Raw genomic sequence first — 20,978 nt, forward strand, 5'->3', positions numbered from 1 at the left:
ACTTGTGGCTCCGTGGAAGAAAAAACAAAAGGCTTAGTATGCCTCGAGGTCCCTATAGTTTGAGGATCATTATAATTCTACTGAGTCAAATCTTGAGGTCCCTGTTTAGTTACACCATGCTAAATCCTCCTGAAGTCAACTGGAATTTGTCTAAGCAAAACCGTGCTAAGAATCGTGAGATTTGACTCTTTAAGAATAACTAAAATTTCTCTTTCCCAGGTGGAGGAAGAATTAGTTGCAGTTGAGATTCATACTCAGAGTAATCTAACTTGATTGTAATTTTGTTACTGCTGTGCCCAAGCAGTACAGTCATGAATCCCATTGTACACAGAGTCAGTTACTGACATTTAGAATTCTTTTGTCACGTTTGCTCTCCTGTGAAAACTTTGGTTTTGTGGGTATGTAATCGCCTGTAACTAAAAAGGGCTTGCTTTAAACTCCAACAAATGTTGCATATGTGAAAGCAGTACTGCACAAGAGTGACGGTGTTACCAACACAAGTCCTTCATCTCCATAACTGGGACACAAGTGGACCTCTGTAATCTGCTATGAAAGCAAGGGCTTCTTCCCCCAGCCACTTGTTCAGACCTGCTGAACTCGTGACATTTCTAAGGCCTTGTTTTGTTCCTAAGAGCTGAACGATGGAGGCACCATTTCCCAAGATAAATGGATAAATTTCTCGTAAACAGTGATATTCCAAATAAAATATTTGCCGATGAAGTTTTAAAAGGGTACTTGAGTCTATGCCAAGCTAAGGAGAAAATAAAATTGGTATTTCAATTTCAAATTTCTTAATACGCATCAGAGAGTTTTTACAAGTTTTCACAGTCTAGGTGAGGCTTATGCCCCAAGGAGCCTTGCTTCATCTAAATCACTTTCTTCCCCTCTTTCTCCTCCCCAAAACAAGAGGCAATCTTCAAAGGAACAAATATGTCATTTTAAATACACAACAGAAAAAATGGGCCAAATAAATTATTAAAATACGTAAAAAAGAGATTCACAGAAGAAGCATGTTATTAACTATTTGACAAGTGATTGATGCTGTTGCAATGGCTGCATTTCACAATGCAAGTGTTTCCTCTGCTAGACAGATAAATAGTTGAAATAACGGGAGAGATGACTTTGCAATCATTCAAAGAACGATTTGGCTTTAAATGGTTCATTTAATGGCATTGCATTGGCTGTGCTGTGTAGTTGTTTCATACCAGAACTTCACCACATCCATGTGCTTTGCAATTCCTTCTAAAAATGAGCTCCAAGCCTGACCCTCCTCTCCCGGTCCCAATTCCCTGCAGAAGTGTTACTACATATGCTTTGAATCTTTTTTTCAGATGAGCTCCCAAGTCTAACTCCTTCCTCTCTGTGCTTGAAACGTATGGATTTGAAAGCACAGATGTGGCCTTGAAGTTTTTGGACCAGGCCCATCCGGGTCAAACCCTACATAGTTTGACTAGTAGTTTCTTGACTAAAATTCTCAGAAGTGTTCATTTTTTCTTGTTCTGAATCTACTATGCACTCCCTTTTATCTCTCCTAGTTGAACTACAAGGATCTCAAGGGAGATGTGATTTTCATAAACAGAAAAATAACGACCAGACAGAAGAAGGAAGCAAATTTTTAATGACTGTGAGAATTGTCTTTATGAAGCAGCAAGTTTCCTTTTAGTTTATGCTATATGTAAAAAATATACCATTCATAAATTGGAGAAGAAGGGGAGATTCTTTGTTGATCTAATCTGCTTAACTAATAATTAAAAAAAGCTGAGAGAGACCTTGTCCTGTTGCTGCCAGCATTTTAAGTCACTGAGAAAGGGTTCCGGACCTGACCCTGAAAACTGCATTTTGGCGTTAACAGTGGCTTCATTAGGATCACTTGTGTGCGAAGGGATGCCCGTGAAAAACAGTTTGCAGGACTAAGTCAATAGACTTTTCCAACTGCTTTTCCAGACATGCTGGCTTCCTTCGCAATCCAGATACCGCCAAGTAGGGACACGAGGGGTTCAGCCCCGCGCCCGAGCACAGAGGAGGCAGCGTGCGGACATCCCGGGGCGCGCTGCGCGCTGTCCGGATCCCTCGGCATCCCTGGCGAGGAGGCGCGGCCGGGAGGCGACCCCGCGGCCCGTGCGGGGACACTGGTTTCGGGCGGGCGGGGGTGGCGGGACCCGCGGGGGCCGAGCGGCCCCCAGAGCGGCCCCGCAGGGAGCGAGCGCTGCCCGCGGGCCCCGCGCACCCGCGGAGGGCGGTGCTGCCCGGCGGGCGGGAGGGCGGGGGCAGCTCCGCGCATTGTCCGCCCGGGGCTGCGCGGGGCGCGGAGAGGGGCCGGCCCCGCCGCCCGTGCCTGGCTGGAAGTGAAACGCGCCCCTGCTGCTCCTTTTTCTTTTTTTTTTTTTTTTCTTTTTCTTTTTTTTTTTCTTTCTTCTTTTTTTTTTTTTTTTCCTTTCTTCCTTTTTGAGCCTCCAAAAGGCTCACTCGCCCCTTTCATCTGCCGCCGCGGCCCAATGGGAAGGCGGAGGCTGCCTGCAAGTGGTCTAATCTCAATGAGGTGTCAATCATGTTCCCCGGTGGGTGAAGTAAGGTCTTTTGTAACCGCCTCTGTCTTTGGGAAAGAGAGGAGAGAGGAGGAAGGCTGGGGCGGAGAGGGGGACGCCGGACCGTGCTGCAGGAGAGGAGCTGAGATTTGAGCTCGCTTGTGCTTAGCAGGGAGAAGCGGAGCACATGGATTTCTAAACACGCTGGGATTTTATATATCTACAAAAATAACAACAAGCGAACCTGACCCTACTGAACACAGTCAAATGAATCGTAATTGCAGATCAATGCAGAGAGATGGGGAAACTTCACTCGAAACATGGTTAGTTCCTTTCACTTGCTACTTCCTTAGCCCCTTCCCCTTATTTGGATTTTTACTCGGTTTGTTGCTGTGATTTTGTACTGGTATCTAACGATCTTCCTTTATTATTTCCCTCACACACTTTCCTCCGGATCTGCCTAGCTGCCGTTTGTAAACCCAGAGAAAGTCCAGAAGGTAGGGATGGCTCCTTACTGCCAGTAACTTTGAACGCCTTCCCCCGGTCCGCCCGGCTGCCCCCGGCCCCCTGCCCTCCTCTTCCCTCAACTTTCCGCCGCGGTTTGCGCTCTCCGTGCCCGCCCCGGCTCCGGCTCCAGCCCCGGCTCCAGCCTCAGCCCGGCCGGGAGCGGGGATTGCCGCGGGGGCCGGGCGGGCTCTGCGGGCGCTCAGCGGCGGCATTGTCTCTTTTCTAGGTGATAGTTTTGCGGTGAACGCCTCTCTGGCTCGCAAAGGGCTGGAGGACTGGATGGTGAAGCAGAAATACTCCGGGGGCAGCAGCAGCGGCGGCAGCAGCTCGGGACTCCAGCAAGGCTGCCAGCACCGGGCCGTTTGCAGGCTCTCCAGCGCCAGGGTATGTCAGCTTCCTCGCTGCCCCCCCCGCCCCTTCCTTTTGAAATAGTGAAAAGCAAAAGCTCTTTCTACATCCCTGTTTCCCTCCCGAGGGGCGGTTGTGCAAATGAAGGTTTTCTTTGCCCTAATGTTGCTCCAAGGGGCTGCCCCGTGGGTGGTTTCCTTCTGTCCTTTGATGAAGTTGGGAGCTGCAGAGCAAACTTGGTGAGGGTACAAAAGCCTGAGGAGTAAGGGAACCTGACTGCTGGTGTCTGGGCAGTACGATTAGAACAAAACCCTTTACAAACAGGAACAAACAGAGAATCTCTGGGAAAAGCCCCGCAGCCAGCCAGTGTGTGCAAGCTTGTGAAGCCAGTTTAGTGCACAAGTTTGCCTGTGACATTTTGGCAGGAAAGGAGAAGTCCCTGAAGAGTGTATAGTTATTTATTTGCTCTTTGCTAATAATGTGTGGCTGACTTTCTCCATAAGAGTTACTGTATATGTCACTTGTCCTGGCTGTTACCACATTGGTCGCTTTCCACCCCTTCTCTTTCCTTCAGCTCTCCATGTAAACCAGGGCTGGAAGAAATATTTTAGTTGCCTTTTTCTTTTATTTATCCTGAATGTTGTCTCTTTAAACAAAAAGGCACGATGGGAGGTAAACAGACTTAACAATTCTTAGATATGGTCCTCAAAGTGTTTCAGGGTATGATCCAGAGCTTATTGATGTTTACTGAAAGACTCCCATTGACTTTGGATCAAGCCCTGAAAGCTTCATCACTGGAAAGGTAACCTGAGAGATGGGGAGATTGGAATCTGTGCTTCCCAGCAAGCAATGTGGCTCTGAAAGCACAAGCAGAGCAGGGCCACCAAACCTCCTGCAGGCTCTTTGCTTTGTCAGCTACCAGTTGTATTGTCAGAAGCTTGGACTTCTTCTGTCTCGGGAAAAATTAACTCACAAGTGGAGAATACCACATTTCAGGTGGGATGTTAAAGTGAGTAGAAGATGTGTAGTATGGTAAAAGCTAATGATGACTTTTTAGGTTCCACCAGTATTGTATTTCAAGGAGGATAAATTGTGAGAGTTCCTAGAAGCAGGGCAAAGGGAGTGTTTGTAATTGATAAGCGTAATCACCATCGGCTTGCAGGTATGGTTGGTTGAAGTGATTTTTATTGTGCTTTACTTGGAAACAATTATGTCCAAATAAAGAAGTTCTCATTTCTAATAGATCATACATGTATGATACAGATGCAGAGTAGAAACACATGCTTTTAATTATTTTTCAATTATTTTTCAATTATCACAGCTTTTGTAAGTCAAGCTTTTTAGATGTGTTCTACCTTTCACATGTATATTTTCTAGAAAAGAAGCTCAACTTGCCAAACTAAAACCATAGGTTTAAAATACAAGAGTTAAAGGTAAAAAACTCTGACTTTAGTTTGCGAAATATATTTTCTTCCACAAAGATAATTTGCTTTCTGAAAATAAGGAGAAAATATCTTTTGTCAAAGATACTTTCTATTCATGACACTCTTCAGTTGTCAGCTTCACGAGGTCTGCTCAGCTGGAATGACAGTAGAAAGTATTTTTCTTCTTACTCAAGAGGAAGTCTTCCTCATGATGCCTCAGCAATTAGCAAGCCATTAACTGAATATTAGTCTGAAGTTTTAGTGTGTTATAAAATTGTAAATAGGTTTAAGTGTTTTTAAAAGCACTGATCCCATGAGGCTTTTTACTGTCATCCTTATAGAGCTGTTTCTGAATGTTCAAAAATATTTGCCATTTACTACCTAATGTATTTGGTAGTATCTATATGCATATATAGCCAGCTAATTTATGTAGTTTAATTGTCATCCTGTCACAGGCACACTGGGACAGCTACATTAAAGTTCCTTTAAAATATGAACTTTTGGAATATGGAAGGATGCATTTCTAATCCTACATTGGAACCAGATGTGCCATATGTACAGTCATTTTGATGAGGATTATGAAGTCACAGCTATTGACTCCATAACTGAGATTGCATGATTGCTTCTCTTCTGAGATCTCTTTGATCTCTTGTATAATTATACCAAATTACAAAGTGAATTGTAGCCTAACCTCTTGGTTCTTCATTCACCTCAAGATGTAGAAATAGTAGTTGCTTCTACTAATGGTTTACTCACTGGGGATTGTGTGGGACAGTTGTGTAGTCTCAACATCGACCAAAATTCATCATAAAATATTCATCCTAAAATAAGCTTAAAAGGCTCTGTGAAATGTTACAGTTTCATTGTGTCACAGCTGAAACTTTGGCTTCTCAGTAAAACATTCCTTTGCCCCCAAGTAGGTCCTATTTGCTGCGTTTGTGACTTATGGCAGAAAAAGTTAGATCAAACACTGATGAAAACATCTGCATTCACTGAAACATCCAGCAGAATTAAAAAAAAAATCCTAGAAATAATTTTCCTAGTAGGATTCCTTACCTAGAGCTTTGTTCATGGTGGTTTTGTTAGGAAGTAGGGCATATTTGGTGAAATTCAGTTCCCTCCAAAGACCTGTTGATGGGAGAGGAGAGCACTTAGCGTCTTCCAAGTCTGAAACTTCAAAGATTTGAATAATTTTTGTCAAAACTTAGGTATGGTAGTGCAATTTGACATATATTGCTCTATGTAAGCCAAGAATTCTGTCTAGGTTGTAATTGGAAGGCTGTTTCCCTGAAGAGCAGAGGCACTGAGTTGTTTTGGTGAAGTTAGTCATACAGGGGAGATGACAATGAAGGTCAGGGAATTCATATAGCATTTTACAAGAGGAATGAGTGACTAATACAGGAAAACAATAAAATTTCATTTGTAGTCCTCTCTAGAATGATTGAATTTAAAGTAGTTGTGGAGGGGAGGTCTTTACATCACTTCACTCAAGGGGTGTTTGGCTCAAGCAGAGCTCAATTATACAACACTTTTTCTCCTTCTGAACAGAAGTTTTGAGAGTTTCTTGGCTAGAGCAGACTTCCCTCAGCTGATGTGTTGTCCATGTTATGTCCTGTCCATCTGTGTCTCCCTCCTCCAATTCACTGAAAGAACAGCCATTAGTGTCCAGCTACTACCAAATGCACCAGCCATCTGAGGAGGATCTCCTGGTACACTGCTGGGTGAAGGCATGAGCCAGAGGAAGGGGAGCGTGTCCCAGACATGCACTCGAGGTGCGTGTGAAGCTGCCGGTGCTGGGCCGGGAGCTCTGATCTCATTAAACCAGTGCCACCCGCCCAGCAGGGGCTGCTCTGCTCTAAACGTTTTAATGACTCTGGAGGCTGAGGGCTGGGCTGCAGCCTTCCACATCATGTAGGATTAAATAAAAAAGGAATTCTGTTCCATCCATGAAAAGTATGAGGTCCAGAGTCAACTTCTAGTTCAAAGCTAATTGAAACCACTGAGGCTGTAAATCTGTTAGAGCAACTGAATACACGTCTTTTGCTGCTTCATGACAGAGCTACCTTGTACCCAGAACAGTTTTCTGATGCTGTATAATTCTTAAGCTTAAATTTACTCAGTGTGTTTACTTTTGCAAACTATTTTTGGAGATGCACATTGTTTGCAAATATTCAAGTATTTATTTATTTAACTGAGAAGTAGTTTAGTGCTAGAGGGACAAATTTTAAATATGACATTCGCTTAGTTCAATTTACTTTTATCTTCAAAGCCACAAGAAATTTTACTGGTTTCTTGTGCGTCTCATTCAGATCTGTGCTTGGGAATGGAAAAAAATATTGTGTTTTTTAATTAATACTTAAACCAACTCTCAGTGAGTCCCATTGAAGGTGATCATTTTAGGTAAAATAGGAAAGACTTTAGCTTACCACTTCTGCTGGGCTCTTTGGTGCTAGTGATCCTCTTGTTCAACCCTAATTGATATTAATTAGAGTTGAATATCTGGTTTGGGACTAATACAGTATGAAATGCTGAGGCACATCAGTACTTCAGAGGTGGGGCTTGTTCTCCATTTGTTCTGTGCCTGTAACTGCCAGTGACATTAATGGGCATTCCTTGCATGGCTGAGAGGAGACAACACCAGTGTCAACTTCACTGCTCCTCTAGTATGATCAATCTTAAATTAAAAAAAAAAAAATCCTTCCCAATCCCCCACTGCTAAATAGCATATGTGTGTGTGTGCATATTAAAAATACATCGCCTTCTGGAAGACACAGCTGGGGAGGTCATTCATCCAAAATGAAAATAAGAAACAGAAAAGAGACTTCTTTAGTGGTATGTGCATACTATGGCTTAAAGGCTGTTGAAATGGAAGATGTAATTGTAGCACTATTTTGGGGTGATTTCAGGGGTGGAATGACATTTGAAAGATTGCCTTCGTACTGATATGGTGACAAGAGCAATGAAAATTTCCTTGGATGCTATCTTGTGTGACTGCTTGAAGTGATCTTTTTAACTGAAATATTTTCAAGTTCATTAATGTCAGTATTATATAGATAATTGTTTTTATTGACTCTGAGGATTAAAATAAACAACAGACTCAGCAGTGACAGATACTGGTATGACTAAAAAGTATTTTAATACACACAAATATTCTGTGTGGCGTTCAAAATAAAATTGCCAAACTTTGTATTGATAGAGAGAGAAGTAGAATCTTATTTAGTGTTGAAATTTGGTGCCAACAAACCAAGATAATTTAATTAGTGGTGCACACAGTATATCTTGACAGCTCTGGTTTGGGAAAATTATAATATGAATATTAACAATCAAAGAGTCTCTGAAAGTATTAGTGCCATGGTGATGAGATTAGTGAATTGGCCAATACTGTAGCAGAAAGCTGGATTCCAAGGGAATTATCCTTGAATGATACCAGTTGGTGCAATTAAAAGCCACAATTCAGTTGCCATATGGAAAGTGTTAGGCATCCTTACATGGTTTCAAAGCTATGTGCCAGAGGTTAAATTGACATATGAAGAAAAGCATAAATTAAATATTTTGTGTTATGACATTAAAAGTTGACTTTGCTTGAGCCATATGGAGGAGGTGGATGGAAGACAGTCTGTATTTCATCAGGGCTCGTTTTATAGGTCTTTCAGATTTACTGTGGTGCACTTTTAATTTGGCATGTTGATTGGAAAGCTGAATGGCCCGTGAAGTTTCTGCAAACAGTCTCATTAAAGTAACTTTTTTTTGATCTCTAACAACCCTCTCTCTAAACCCTCTCCCACCTCTTCTAAAGTGGAGTTAGTTTGGTGTTTGTAAGAAGAAAGCATATTCTGTGTAGTAGCTGGATGAAGTCCTCATCTATGTCTCTTGGGCTCCTGATAGTCCCTGTTGGCTTAGTGAAACCTTAATTCTTCTGGATAAGAAGGCCTTGGTTATGGAGTACACTTTCTTCTGTAAATTGGGATGAAAAGTAACAACAATATGGTATATTCTTTAATGTCTTAAATGTAAATAATGTAGTCCAGACTTCACACTAAAACTTTAGTTATAACAAAAATGGAACATTTGCAGCACATGATTGTCGACATATGGGAATGTTCTTTTCAGCAGCATTCATTAATAGAAGGGTTTTCTGTAGGTTTTGAGATCTGTAATAAGACCCAGGAGGAGCTCGGTAAGTGGCTATTTGTAGGCACCCTTCAGAAGAAGAAGATCTTAGTTGACTTTTATGATTTCTTTTGAGTTGGGTTATGAACAGAGGAAAGAGAAGTCTCTTGAGTACTGAAACTTTGTTGGAGTTAGTTTTTCCAAAGCTGGAGAAATAATTGTTCAGTGATGATATTTAAATCAAAATGGAACGTTGTTCCCAGTGCTGCAGATGTTGGCCTTTATAGAAATCCTTGCAGATGGATTTTGCGTCGTGAATGTCATCATCAAAACTGGTTGGAAAGTAAATGGTAGATGTTCACATGTACAGAATACTTGAAGTTGTTGGGGTTTTTTTGTAATGGAACTACTTTTCTAGTTGATATACTTGTTACTCTAAATACTTGTGAGTTTTCAAACTATGTGATATTTATGGATATCTTTTCATGGAAAGTGAAGCATAGTTTTAGCTAAAAAAATAATGCGAAGAAATGGTCAAATATACTTTCTCTGTGAATTTATTTAGTCATATCTGCCAACATTGGCAGCAAAACTAAGCTTGTATTTACTCCTACAGATTAACTACAGCTATGGGAGACTAAGTTGGCCTGTATTCCATTCAAGAATTATTAACCAAGTTCCAAATGCAAAATCTTCATTGTGTCTGATTTCTGAGCCAGCAAAGCATGTTTGTATTGCAGTATCTCATGACATTTGTCTTGTGGTGGTGGAACGCCAGTGGTGTTGGCTGTGCTGAAAGGGCTGTGCATTTAGTGTAAGCTAAGAGAAAAGGGAAATGATTTTTGCTTGTTCAACTACTGCTCTCCTGGTCTCTCTGCAAGGGGCGCAGTTGTACAGTACGTTCACTCTTTGTAAGCTTCTGGATTTATTGTCAGAAGAGCAACATGGCATATAAATTGTCTTCTAATTTGAAGATGACACTTCTGAACATGTGAGACATCCTTTTTTGAGCTGGAAAAGTCCTGTACAGTTAGTGTCTTCCAAACAGACTGCTGTCATGTAACCACATGTACACTGTTTAATAAGGACTGATCCGTTGGCTTGCCATGGGAGTGGGCATTCCAACAGGCTTATATCTGCAAAGAAGTGTTCAGCTAGATTCTTTAATCCCTGTAAGTTTGTGTCTCACATGAGCTGATGGGTGCCTGTCATATGTCAGAAATACTTCTGGTTTAGTCATACAGAATCCAGTTTGAGGAAGGGAGTGCTGCAGTCTCTTGTTAGGAGGTCCTATAACACTTGTGAAGTTGAGTAGCACTGGCTTCATTCGTGTTTGTCAGAGTAAGCAGAAATGAGACAAGGAAGGCCAAGGCCCATCTGGAATTAAATCTGGCCGAGGATGTCAAGGAAAATGAGAAGGGCTTCTTCAAATATACCAGTAACAAAAGGTTAACTAGGGATAATGTGGGCCCATTACTAAATGGAGGAGGGACCTTGGTAACAGAGGATGCAGAGAAGGCAGAGCTACCAAATGCCTTCTTTGCATTGGCCTACATTGACAAGACCAGCCCTCAGGAATCTCTGACCCAGGAGAACAGGGTGAAAGAATATTGAAAGGAAGACTTTCCCTGGGAGGAGTAGCCAATACCTCAGAGTGCTGGGCAGCCCTTCAGAAGGACCTTGACAGGTTGGAGAGATGGGCAGAGAAGAACTATCTGAAGTTCAGTACAGGCAAGGCATAGTCCTGCACCTGGGGAGGAACAACTTCATGCACCAGGACAGAGTGGGGCTGTCCTGCTGGAGAGCAGTTCTGCCAAGAAGGGCCTGGGGGTCCTGGTGGACAGCAAGCTGTCCCTGAGCCAGCAGTGTGTCCCGGGGCACAAGAAACTCAATGAGATCCTGGGATGCATCAGGAAGAGTGTTGCCAGCAGGTTGAGGGATGTGATCCTGCCCCTAAGCCCTGGTGAGACATATCTGAAGTGCTCTGTCCAGTTCTGAGCTCCTTAGGACAGGAGAGACATGGAGCTCCTGGATTCCAGTGGAGGCTGCAAGGATGATCAAGGGACTTGAACACCTCTCTTATGAGGAAAGACTGAGAGAGTTGGGCCTGTCCAGCCTTGAGAAGAGGCGGCTGAGAGGGGACCTCCTCAATGTCTATCAGTATCTGAAGGGGGGGTGTTAAGAGGCTGGAGCCAGGCTTCTCTTGCTGGTGCCAAGCAATAGGACAAGAGGCAATGGGCAGAAACAGATGCACAGCAAGTTCCACCTGCACATCTTTACTGTGTAGTGACCACGAACAGATTGCCCAGAGAGGTTCTGGAGTCTCTGTCACCAGAGATACTCAAGAACCATCTGCATGCAAACCTGATCCGTGTACTCTAGGATGACTCAGTTTGGACCAGATGACCCTGCACCGCTGTGGTGTCTTCCAACTTGACCATTTTGCGATTCTGTGGTGTGGCCTATTGTATGTTATAGGGCAATAAACAACCCTGTTGTTTTAGTCTATAAAACTTTTGGTGCAGTAAATATTTTTGCTCCTCAGATGACCAGACAGTGGCCACAGGAGACTGAAACACCATCGGTCAATGGCCAAGAAGAGCCCTGCAAAAATATGTGTAAAAGCTCCCACCACACACTAATCTCTCAGCAGGGGTAAGAAAAGACCCTGTGGTTCCCTGGTCCAAACCAAGGTCCCTGCTAAACATATATGAGAAGGAGTTGTTCCTTAAACTTGAAGCTGTTAATAAAATTTAATACTTGTGGACAAGACTTACTGGACCAGCAGATTTTCTACTTTTTGTCAAAGCCCTGGTAGTTTGGTAATTTTCTCCAATAACTCTTCTCAATCTGAGAATTCAGTGGAACTCTGAAGCTCATCGAGCTGACTGCGAGAGGGTGTCTTGCCTGTATCTTGAAAAGGGCTATGTATTGGTCTTGTTTAAATGGGTTTGGATTTCAATGCAGGCTCAGTGGCTCTGGTCCCTTGTATCATTTGCAATGAGAAGGCATTGAGAATGTGAGATCCTCCCTTAAATGTGGGAGATCAGTTATGTTTTGAGGGAAATTTGCAGCAGAGAACTTCTAAAGTGCCTGGAATTTTCAGCCATGTATCCTTGGACTTCTAACTAACAAATGCAGGCAGTGTATGTTGCTTTAGCTCAGAGGTGGATTGGCATGTGGTCAGAACAGTCTGTACACTGCCCATCCAGAGAAATACTTTGTATTTTGTGATTAGGGTGGAATTTAATGCATTTGGGGGCATTACTGTGGCAGCTTTAAAGGGATTAAGTATATTGAGGTTCCTATTAAAGTATAACATTGTGATTCAAGATCTGTGAAAGAAAATCATGCATGGGTGTTTGATCTTGGGGTGCAGCCACACATGCTGTGAGGCATAAAATAAGGGGATAGACTCAGTAGGGAAGTGACAGAACAAAGTACTGTCTTGCAGGAGAAATGGGATTTGGGAGCAGCCTCGGATCTTTTGATCCATACTCTGATGCGAATGATGAGTGGTACAGAGGTGACAGATTTGTCTTGGGGGAGGAAGGAGAACGGTGGGTAGTGTGTCGCATTGCCCTCGGAGGTAGTTTGCTGTCTGATTCCCCAAAGGTTTGACAGTGATAGATAAGGACTAAACCTCTTCTTGTCCTACCTTAAAAAACCTTTTATAGTTCCAGGACAGTCAGTTCCAAGAGTTAGGTAAAGAAGGTAGTAGCTGTAAAGCTAAGCCTTATGCGTTAAGTGCATATAAAGAACAAATGTCTTTTTGGGGGAGTGGGAATTTTCTCTGAGCATAGAGTGTCCCAGTCCTGAGCTCACAGAATAACAAGCAGTCTCTGTGTTGCGTAAGATGCTGTGGTTAAGCCTGTATCAGTGTTTCTGTAATAAACTACTCTTTTTGAAACAATAAATAATAATTTTGCTTGTGAACTTTCCAAGTCTCTCTCTGTTCATATAGTGTACGTGTGTGTACACTACAGACACTCATTCCCCTGTAAAGACAGAACATCAGAGTCTAGCAAACAGAGTATCTGTCATTCCAGCTGAGCAAAGGTCTAAGGCAATAACCCAAAATATCCTGGAAGAAATTCTAAAAAGCATTGAAGAAATCAATCGTCTGATCCTAGAGGAAGGTCTTTGATGTAATCCCAGTAAGTTTATACTGGGAGCCTGCCTATTTCTTTATGGTCAGCCCTAGACTTTCTATATGAAAAGTGGATCAAATAATTTCATAAGCTCCTGCTATAAAAAAAGAGGGTTGATAATTTTCTAAAGCGTACACACTGTTTAAACGTAGATTGTGGCTTTTAGCAGAAGCCCAGGTGGGGAGGAAAGGCTTTTCAAAACAAGTACTTACAGGAAAATAAATAATACTTTGATATTTTTTCCCATGGAAAAACTGTGCCTCATTTAGCCTTCCCGAATATTTAATTTTATTTTGAGGATAAACTTCATAGGTTATCTCAGTTAAAGCCATTTTTATTTATGCAAAGCTTATGTGCAAGGTCTTGTTCCTGATGTGGATATGTATGCAAAAGTAGTTTTTTTGAATACCATAAATAAATTACATTTAAATGTATATTTTTAACTAATTCAGTGCAGTTAGATAAGACTGGTTTTATAATTTTACAAATTCTGCATTATTTCTCGGTTATGTTTTGATGCAAAATCCCTGCTCTAGTAGAGGGGAAACTTCTCATTGCTTTTAGTGCTTTTGTATTGGGTTCTCTGCCACATCAGTGAAAGATGAGGGAAGGTTCAAGTGGTGAGACTAATAGTCCTTTTATCTGACAGCTACATTGCTGATGTAATGGCAATGTATTTTCCCCTGAAGATGCAGTTTATCTGATCATTTTATGACAGGTTCACAAAAGTTTTTCCCAGCTGTACTGCCACTTAAATTCCTATTTGTAATTAGCAATGTAATTTTGCAGGTAGGTTTAAAAAGCATGTTTTGAAAGAGGCTATTCCCACAGCACTCCTTAATACCCATTAAAATGGCACATTTTTATTGTATGAAGGTGGTTTTTTATCTGTTTAGGTTGATTTGTTCAAGTATTGAACCACAGTGTCATTCTTTTTTTTTTTTTTTTTTTTTTTATTTCTACTCTAAGGCTGTTTTCCATCATTTATTTATGACCAGTAGGAAGCACACAAAATCATTAAATCTGGACTAATGCACACCATAAAGAAGTAAATGAGATCTCTTTCTACATAAGCTATTGTACAGGGCTTTACTTGGAAAGACAGTTGCTCTTGGATTAGAACATGGTGATGTGTAACAGAAAAGAATGAAAAACCCCAGCATTTGGAAAGGAAGTATTGTATTCACTGATGCTACATAGACTTCATTGGAATTTGGTCATCAGCTTTATTATGGCACTCTTTTCCAAATGTGTTCTTTTGTTGTTGTTGTTGTTTGTTTGTTTGTTTGTTTTTAAATACCATTTAGAAGGAAAAAAGAAAATTTTTGTGAGAAATGTGTGCTGAAAGTCAAAAGTAAGGCATGTTGAAGTATCTCTGTGTCCTTGAGCATTTGCTGTTACCCAGGAGGGACCAGCTAGGCTGCAGCATGCAGATGTTGCTCGTGCTTATTCATTAAAGTGCATGTGCTGTTTAAATACAGAGCAAACCTCTGCTAAAACAATTTATCCTTAATCTATAACCACCTTTGATTTTCCCCATTTTGGAAAGACAGAAACCAAAGGCACTGTAGTGGGAAGCCCCCTGGATTTGCCAGTAATTGAATAACAGACAATGGGTAATGTCCTGTGGGAGAAGCAAAAAGACTGTGAGGTCCCTTGTTAGCTCTGCAACAGTAATCTGACCCTCCTCATGTGTTTCTGATGGCAACACTGACAGTCCTGTCTCCTCAAAAATGAGGGGAATTTTGCCACCACTGAGAAAAGTAGGAAAGATCGTCAAACACAGAAGAGTAGAATGGTTGGACAAGAAAAATGCTAATATTGTGCCTTTAGGGGTATGTTTTAAGAAAGGAAAAAGTCTTGGTCTACTGTATGGTCCAGCTGTCTCCTAATATCAGCAGGATCCCTGTCCAAAGACAGGGTGAGGCTTGCTCCTTCCACGGTATCAACTGACATGGGGTCTAGTCAAAATTTACTGTTATTAAATATCAATTCCAATATCCAGTACTATGAGGACTGGATAGGCAGTGCTGCCTTCAGTTAGAGGCTCTTTTCTGAGAGGCATGGCTGTCAGAGAGACATGCCAGATCAGAGGTGGATTTGCTTTAAATTGTGTTGGCGCAGCTTACTGATGCCAGCGGGCTGGGTGCTAATAGCTGACGGCAGAGCTGGGTGGAGGGAGGTAACTCTGCTGGAAAAGCAGTCTTCTGTTGTTCAGTCTTATCTATCTGTAAATGGGGAGGGGAAAAAAAAATGTGTTACCTGGACTTAGCTGTCCACAGCCAAGAATCTTTCTTCTCATGATGATGGTGACTAACAGCGTTTTGTGTCATACCTAGCTGCATGCCAAACTGTATTGTAAGCTTTGTGCAATACTGGTTTGCAAGTGTCCCTTCTTGCAGGGTGATGCTTTCCTTCTGTGTCAGCACTGCCTTGTCCGGCACCACCCTTTCTTCTGCTGACCAAGGTCTGCTTACGGCTGGGTTTCCCAAACTTCACGTGTCTGTTGGAGCTGCCTGCCTGCCTGTGTTGTACAGAGAACTGGTACATGCTTTGACACGCAGTTTTTTGACTGTGTGCTGTTGATAGGACAGGTTTTTGGAGTGAGTGATCTTTGTGGAATATAAAGGGTTACGCTGTTGAAGTTACACAGGCGCCAATCCACTGGCACACCGCAGGTGATCTCGGAGTGAATGTTGTTTAAAGCGCCTGTCCCACGGTTTCACAAATGTGCTCTGACCAGAGGATGTTTTTCTTACTTCAAAGGGCTTCTCAGGCTGGCTTGGTGCCTCACAGACTGAGTCCACAATTCCTCTGCTCGTGATGTGTTCTAACCATGTGTGATTTTTTTTTTTGGTATGTGATGTTTTCTTAAAGCGGCATTGACCTGTGTTCAAGTGAAACTGGCTCTTAAGCTTGTAAACACAAACTTGTCGTGTGGGCAATTTTCATCTTAGCTTGATGTGTGTATTTTTTTTTAAGAGCAAGAATAGACATCAAAAGGAGGAGTAATTTATAGGAAAAGAAGAAAAAAAAAAAAGAAATAAACTTATAGCAGACTTTTCAGTTGCACCATCCAGGGGCTTTTCCTTGAAGATCAAAGTGTGGGTCCTTCGCTGGCCATAAGGAGAAGAGCGTGTTTCCACCTTTGGCACTGCGAGTGGTACAGTGGGTTACTTTGTCTGAAATGTGCCTCTGCTCAAGGTGTGTGTAAAGGGGGAACATAAAGCAAAAAGGAGTGGAAAGTGAAAAGAGCTTAGGATACTTATCAGTGACCTCATCTTTTTTTTTTCTCTGATTTTTTTTTTTTTCTTTTCTTCTCTCCCTCTTTAACAATGTTATACTGAAATAAACTTTTAGGAACATGTCTGTATGGTTTTTAGATATTAAAGGTTTGTTTTTCTTGTATAGTACTCTGTAGTATAGTTTTCCGAATTCTCAGCATTTGCTTTTTAATGCTGAGAATTAGAAATGGTTGATACGTTGTGGGCCAAATTCTTTTACTGTTGAAATCCATCAACTCTGTGGAGAGCAGGATTAGGCTCTGAAATATCTCCTGAGGTACACTCTGCTACAGTAGCTATGGTTGTGAATCTGGAAGATGTGTTCACTAGGTTGAATTGGTGGACACTGTTTTTTTGCTATGTTTTTTGCATTCAGTAAGACTAGAAAAAGTAGGCTAGTTTGAGGCTTTAAAGCAATAATTTTTAGTTTACTGTTATTGCTATTATGGATGGTTTTGACCATATTGCAAAAAAAAAAAAAAAAAACAAAACCCAAACAAAAACGGAGCAAAACAAACCCTTTCTTCAAAGAAACCAATACCTTACAAGCCAGACCATAATACTCTCTGTTTGGCAAGGGATTGAGAAGTATCATCTGCCGTGGGAGTAAAACATCACTGTGAATGGCGTGCCATGAACAATATATCTCAGCTGTGCACTGAAGTTTCACACCTCTTGAGTATCAGTACTGCAAAGTAGCACTTAATAATTAATTCAGCTTTCAGATGCAGCTTGATCCCAAGGTCCTCATCCAGATGAGATCCTGAAGATGTTAGTGATGTCTAGGACCTGAGCCCTAGCAATAAACAACCTGTGCTACCCTGCCATCCAATGGTTATCAACAGGAACCATCCCACCACGTTTATTTTGGCTGGTTTTGAAGCAGGTGGCCAGAATGAGTTCCTAGTTTCAAAGTCACAGCTGCTGCTTTGAAACTGTGTAAGAAGGGCTTTGGTTTCTTAACACAAAATAACTGAGCTGCTGTTTAGTATTAGAGCATCATTATTCTGGGAAATGCACTCTTTGTTTTAAAAATATCTTCTGTATGGAGGTTGAAAGTTTATACCTCATGATTCTAAGGTCAAAGAGCTGAAAAGGTTCCTTGTTTGACTGATGATTGTAAATACTTAAGAATTCCTCAGTGACTTGAAATGAATGGAATCTGGAGCTAGTATTAAAATTGATAGCACTATTAGAAACACAGAGCTACTGCAAGGATTTGTTGTTTGTTGATATTACATAATTTTGAGGGGGATCTTTTTGGGTAACTATAATTTAAGATTTTGTCTTCTTTAACTTGATGTCTTAGTGACAGTTACCCCCAAAATGTTACGTGTTTATCATTAAATCAGTTAAAAGACCAAGTGGACTTTATACCATCACAATAATTATTCTGTGATTAAGTAGAAGGAAATGCTCTACTACAAATCCCCATTTCCTCTCCTCGTAAAATTTTATTTTAAAATGAGCCTTCTTGGGTGACTTTTTCAGTAGAGTCAGCAACAGTGTCAGCAGAATGGTGAATTTGTGTCACTGAAAGTATAAAGAGAATTCATGAAGGAGTTTGTGTTAAGCATAGTTTTCTTTTTTATAAAAAAAGATTCTATTCACTGTGGTTTTTTTCTTCTTTTGTATTCTTTGCCACCTTATGATATTATAATGTTTTTTGCCTACTTTCAAAATTTCATAGATATATATTTATAAAAAATACATGTCATGTAAGCCTTTTTCTAGTGTAAGAGAAAGTACATTTTATGCAGGGTACACAGCATGGGGTTTTCTGGGCCTTCAATCTCATTTGATCCTGTCTCACAAGAAATATATCAAACAGGAATGAGCAAAATGCAATCCCTTCAGACTGGGTGAAAATGCAGTCTTAAGAAAGAAGACAAAAGAGGGCTGGTTAGAGGAAAGGCTGGACCTTTCCTCTGAAAGGAGGTCTGAAAAAAGCAAGTGGGCAGAGAAGAGAGTGTTTCTTCAGTTTATGTAGACAGGCTTGGTAAAGAATGGAAAGGGCAAAATTAGGGTTCATCTAGTGTTGAGGACATAGTGAAAGAAATGAATCCAACTTGCATGCACAGGATATAGCAAATCATTGACTTGGTTGTTAAGGGGAAGAGGTGAGAATGGGCTCATCTGAAGTACAGGCACCACAGATGGGATGTCTGGGCTGTGCCCTTAATCCTTTTGGCTTCAATTACAAAATAATTTTTTGCTCATATTTTTATCTTGTGACAGTAATTACGAGTAGCTCAGTCTTCTGGAAGCTGCATGTTCTAGTGCAGCACTTCTTAGATTTAGCCATTAGCACGTGGTGCTGGACCACCACCTATTTTATATACAGGTGTATATCACAGAATCCTTGCAAAGTTAAAGCTCTCTGTGGTTCAGGCACAGGTTTCTTGCAGTCCTTGCACCTCTGATAACAGGGTGTGCCTTTGCTAACTGGGCTGGCTGGTGTTGCCCCTCGGGTCTCTACTTAGCGGTTGGGATCTCCATGGTAGGATGTCAGCCCTGTTGTACTTAAGGAGACAGGGTAATAGGTTAAATACAGCTTTCTTAAGCTCTGTGGATCACAAGGTAGGTAGTCTTTGAAGTCATCTGAGATTAGAAGACTGGTCTGACGGCTGGGATGTGAGGCTGGGAGGTGTTTGTGATGTGGGTGGTCAGAGATGGATAGCCATTGCTGTGGTGCTATCTGGTCTCTGAGACTCTGAATTTGTGGCTTAAGTATGAAGCCCAGAAGCCATGTATTTTAGTCCAGGTCCTAGCTTCAGCAGTATATCCTTTCTAAAGTTGCTCAGATCTTCGCAGAGACCCAAAATAGTGAAACACTTGCCACTCATTTAGTCTCATTTGTTTTCTCTTAGAAACTAGTGATTTTATCCACTTTTTCCCACTTCCCCACCAGAGAAATATTTACAGTTCATGAAGAACTTCAGTTCCAGCTATACACTTAATTAATTGCTATGTTTTTATGAATAAGCCAGGTATTTATCATGTAATTCCCGGGCAAAGTAAGAAAATAATGAAAAAAGAATGTTTGAATGGCCCTTGACATTTATATAATCTCCCCTTGCAAAATAATCCAACCTTTTAGATTGTTTCTTTTGCTCTACAGTAATCTTCCTAAAATGTTTGAGAAAGGAACATTTCTGAATTGTCCAGCTCTTGTCACAATCCAGTGGCTCAAGAAGTCTAATTCTAAAAAGTTTATATTAATCAAAGTAGTTCTAACATATGGAGAAAAAAGACATTTTAATTCTTACTCATCCAAATGAGGGTCTGTATGAGGCTATAGAAGGTGGTGAGAGGGACATGTCTTTCTTATACGAGCTGAATCTCCTCTTTTGTGAGCCCTCTCCAAGGACATGTGCATTCAAGTGAGGAAGACTTCCTGCTTATTGTGGTACCTTGCTCTTGGTAATGCATATAAATTCAGTGCAAGATTAATAGGAATGTAGCAGAGCATATGGCTGGCATATGTATAAATCATAATAGGTATATAATAGAGGATGAGGAGAATGCCAGAGTTTTATCACTGTTACTGGATGAAATGGACAGAACTAAATGGGGAAGGAAAAGGTTTGTTAAAAGTTTGACTAAAGACTAGCTCTGATACACTAGCTAGATTTGAGGCTTTGCAGGGAGATGAGCTTTCTTTTTCTGGTGTTTGATTGAATAATGAAATTACCCTCTCTTGAAGGTTATTCTTAGGAGCAGCAGAGTTTGTACATGAGTGAAATGCATGTCAAAATGTTTACAAAGAACTGAAGTGGAGCGGTGAGTCAAAGCAGTAGGCTTTTCTTTGCACCGGCTTTGTAATGGAGAGCCTTATAATGAGGGTGAACTATGCCTCCTATTCCGGTGGGCCTTTGTGCTATCTGCAGCACAAAGTGGAGCAGGTTTACAGGTTAATTAACACCTCTTCCCTCCTGCTTTGGTGCTGGCTGTGATGTATCACCCACGGTCATACTTAGAAATGGTGACTGATGGTTAGTGATGGATACTCCCAAGCTTTTTAGTTGTTGCCACTAAATTCTCTGCTGTGAATGTCATTTATTCTGTTAAACAATAGAGAGCACAGTTAAATGTATGGTGCTGAAGAAGCACTTATTGTCCTCTCAGCCTGGCAGCAGTGAGCACACCCCCACAGCTGCTGTGCTGCAACCAGCCACATCCCAGCCTGTAGCTTCCTTGCTCCCCACTTTTTTAAATATGAGAATTCAGACAAATTCTGCCTAAAGGATTTATAGCATCTCAAACCCTATTATTATGTATTTAAGGATGATTTTTCTGAATATTGAATTGTAAGGATGGTTTTAGTCTAACAGCTCTGTGGTTTTGGAGAGTTTGGTCAGTCTGGCTGGAATCATTGTACTTTAGTGTATGTGCTGGATAAAGGCATTTGTTGTTGATTCCCTCCCCCAACCCGCCTCCCTTTGGACACTGTTTTCTTTGCCACCTATTGCCCTCAGATCACACTTTCTCAGCAGTTGCCCTGTGCTTCTTTCTTTCTTTCCCTCCCAGTTCCTCAAGTCTCAACACTGTATGTGTTAGATGCTTCTATTTTAACAGCTATTGCCTTTTCCTTAGCTTGATTTAAATGCTACATTGTTCAGAAACTAA

General features: G+C 41.4%; 1 protein-coding gene across 2 annotated transcripts in view; it reads left to right on the forward strand.

The window, feature by feature from the left end:
* The first annotated feature begins 2,578 nt into the window (after positions 1–2,578).
* The window catches only part of NKD1 (NKD inhibitor of WNT signaling pathway 1), a 111,631-nt gene continuing 93,231 nt past the window's right edge, over positions 2,579–20,978 (forward strand). For both annotated transcript variants that reach the window (XM_051805631.1, XM_051805632.1), the window contains exons 1-3: positions 2,579–2,848; positions 2,990–3,022; positions 3,259–3,416. In XM_051805631.1, coding sequence (XP_051661591.1) covers positions 2,824–2,848; positions 2,990–3,022; positions 3,259–3,416 — 216 coding nt within the window. In that variant the 5' untranslated portion in view covers positions 2,579–2,823. The remainder of the gene's footprint in view (positions 2,849–2,989; positions 3,023–3,258; positions 3,417–20,978) is intronic.

Source organism: Manacus candei, unplaced genomic scaffold (assembly GCF_025592945.1).
Source record: "Manacus candei isolate 608988 ecotype Guabito, Panama unplaced genomic scaffold, ASM2559294v1 h1tg000065l, whole genome shotgun sequence".
Classification (NCBI taxonomy): Eukaryota; Metazoa; Chordata; class Aves; order Passeriformes; family Pipridae; genus Manacus; species Manacus candei.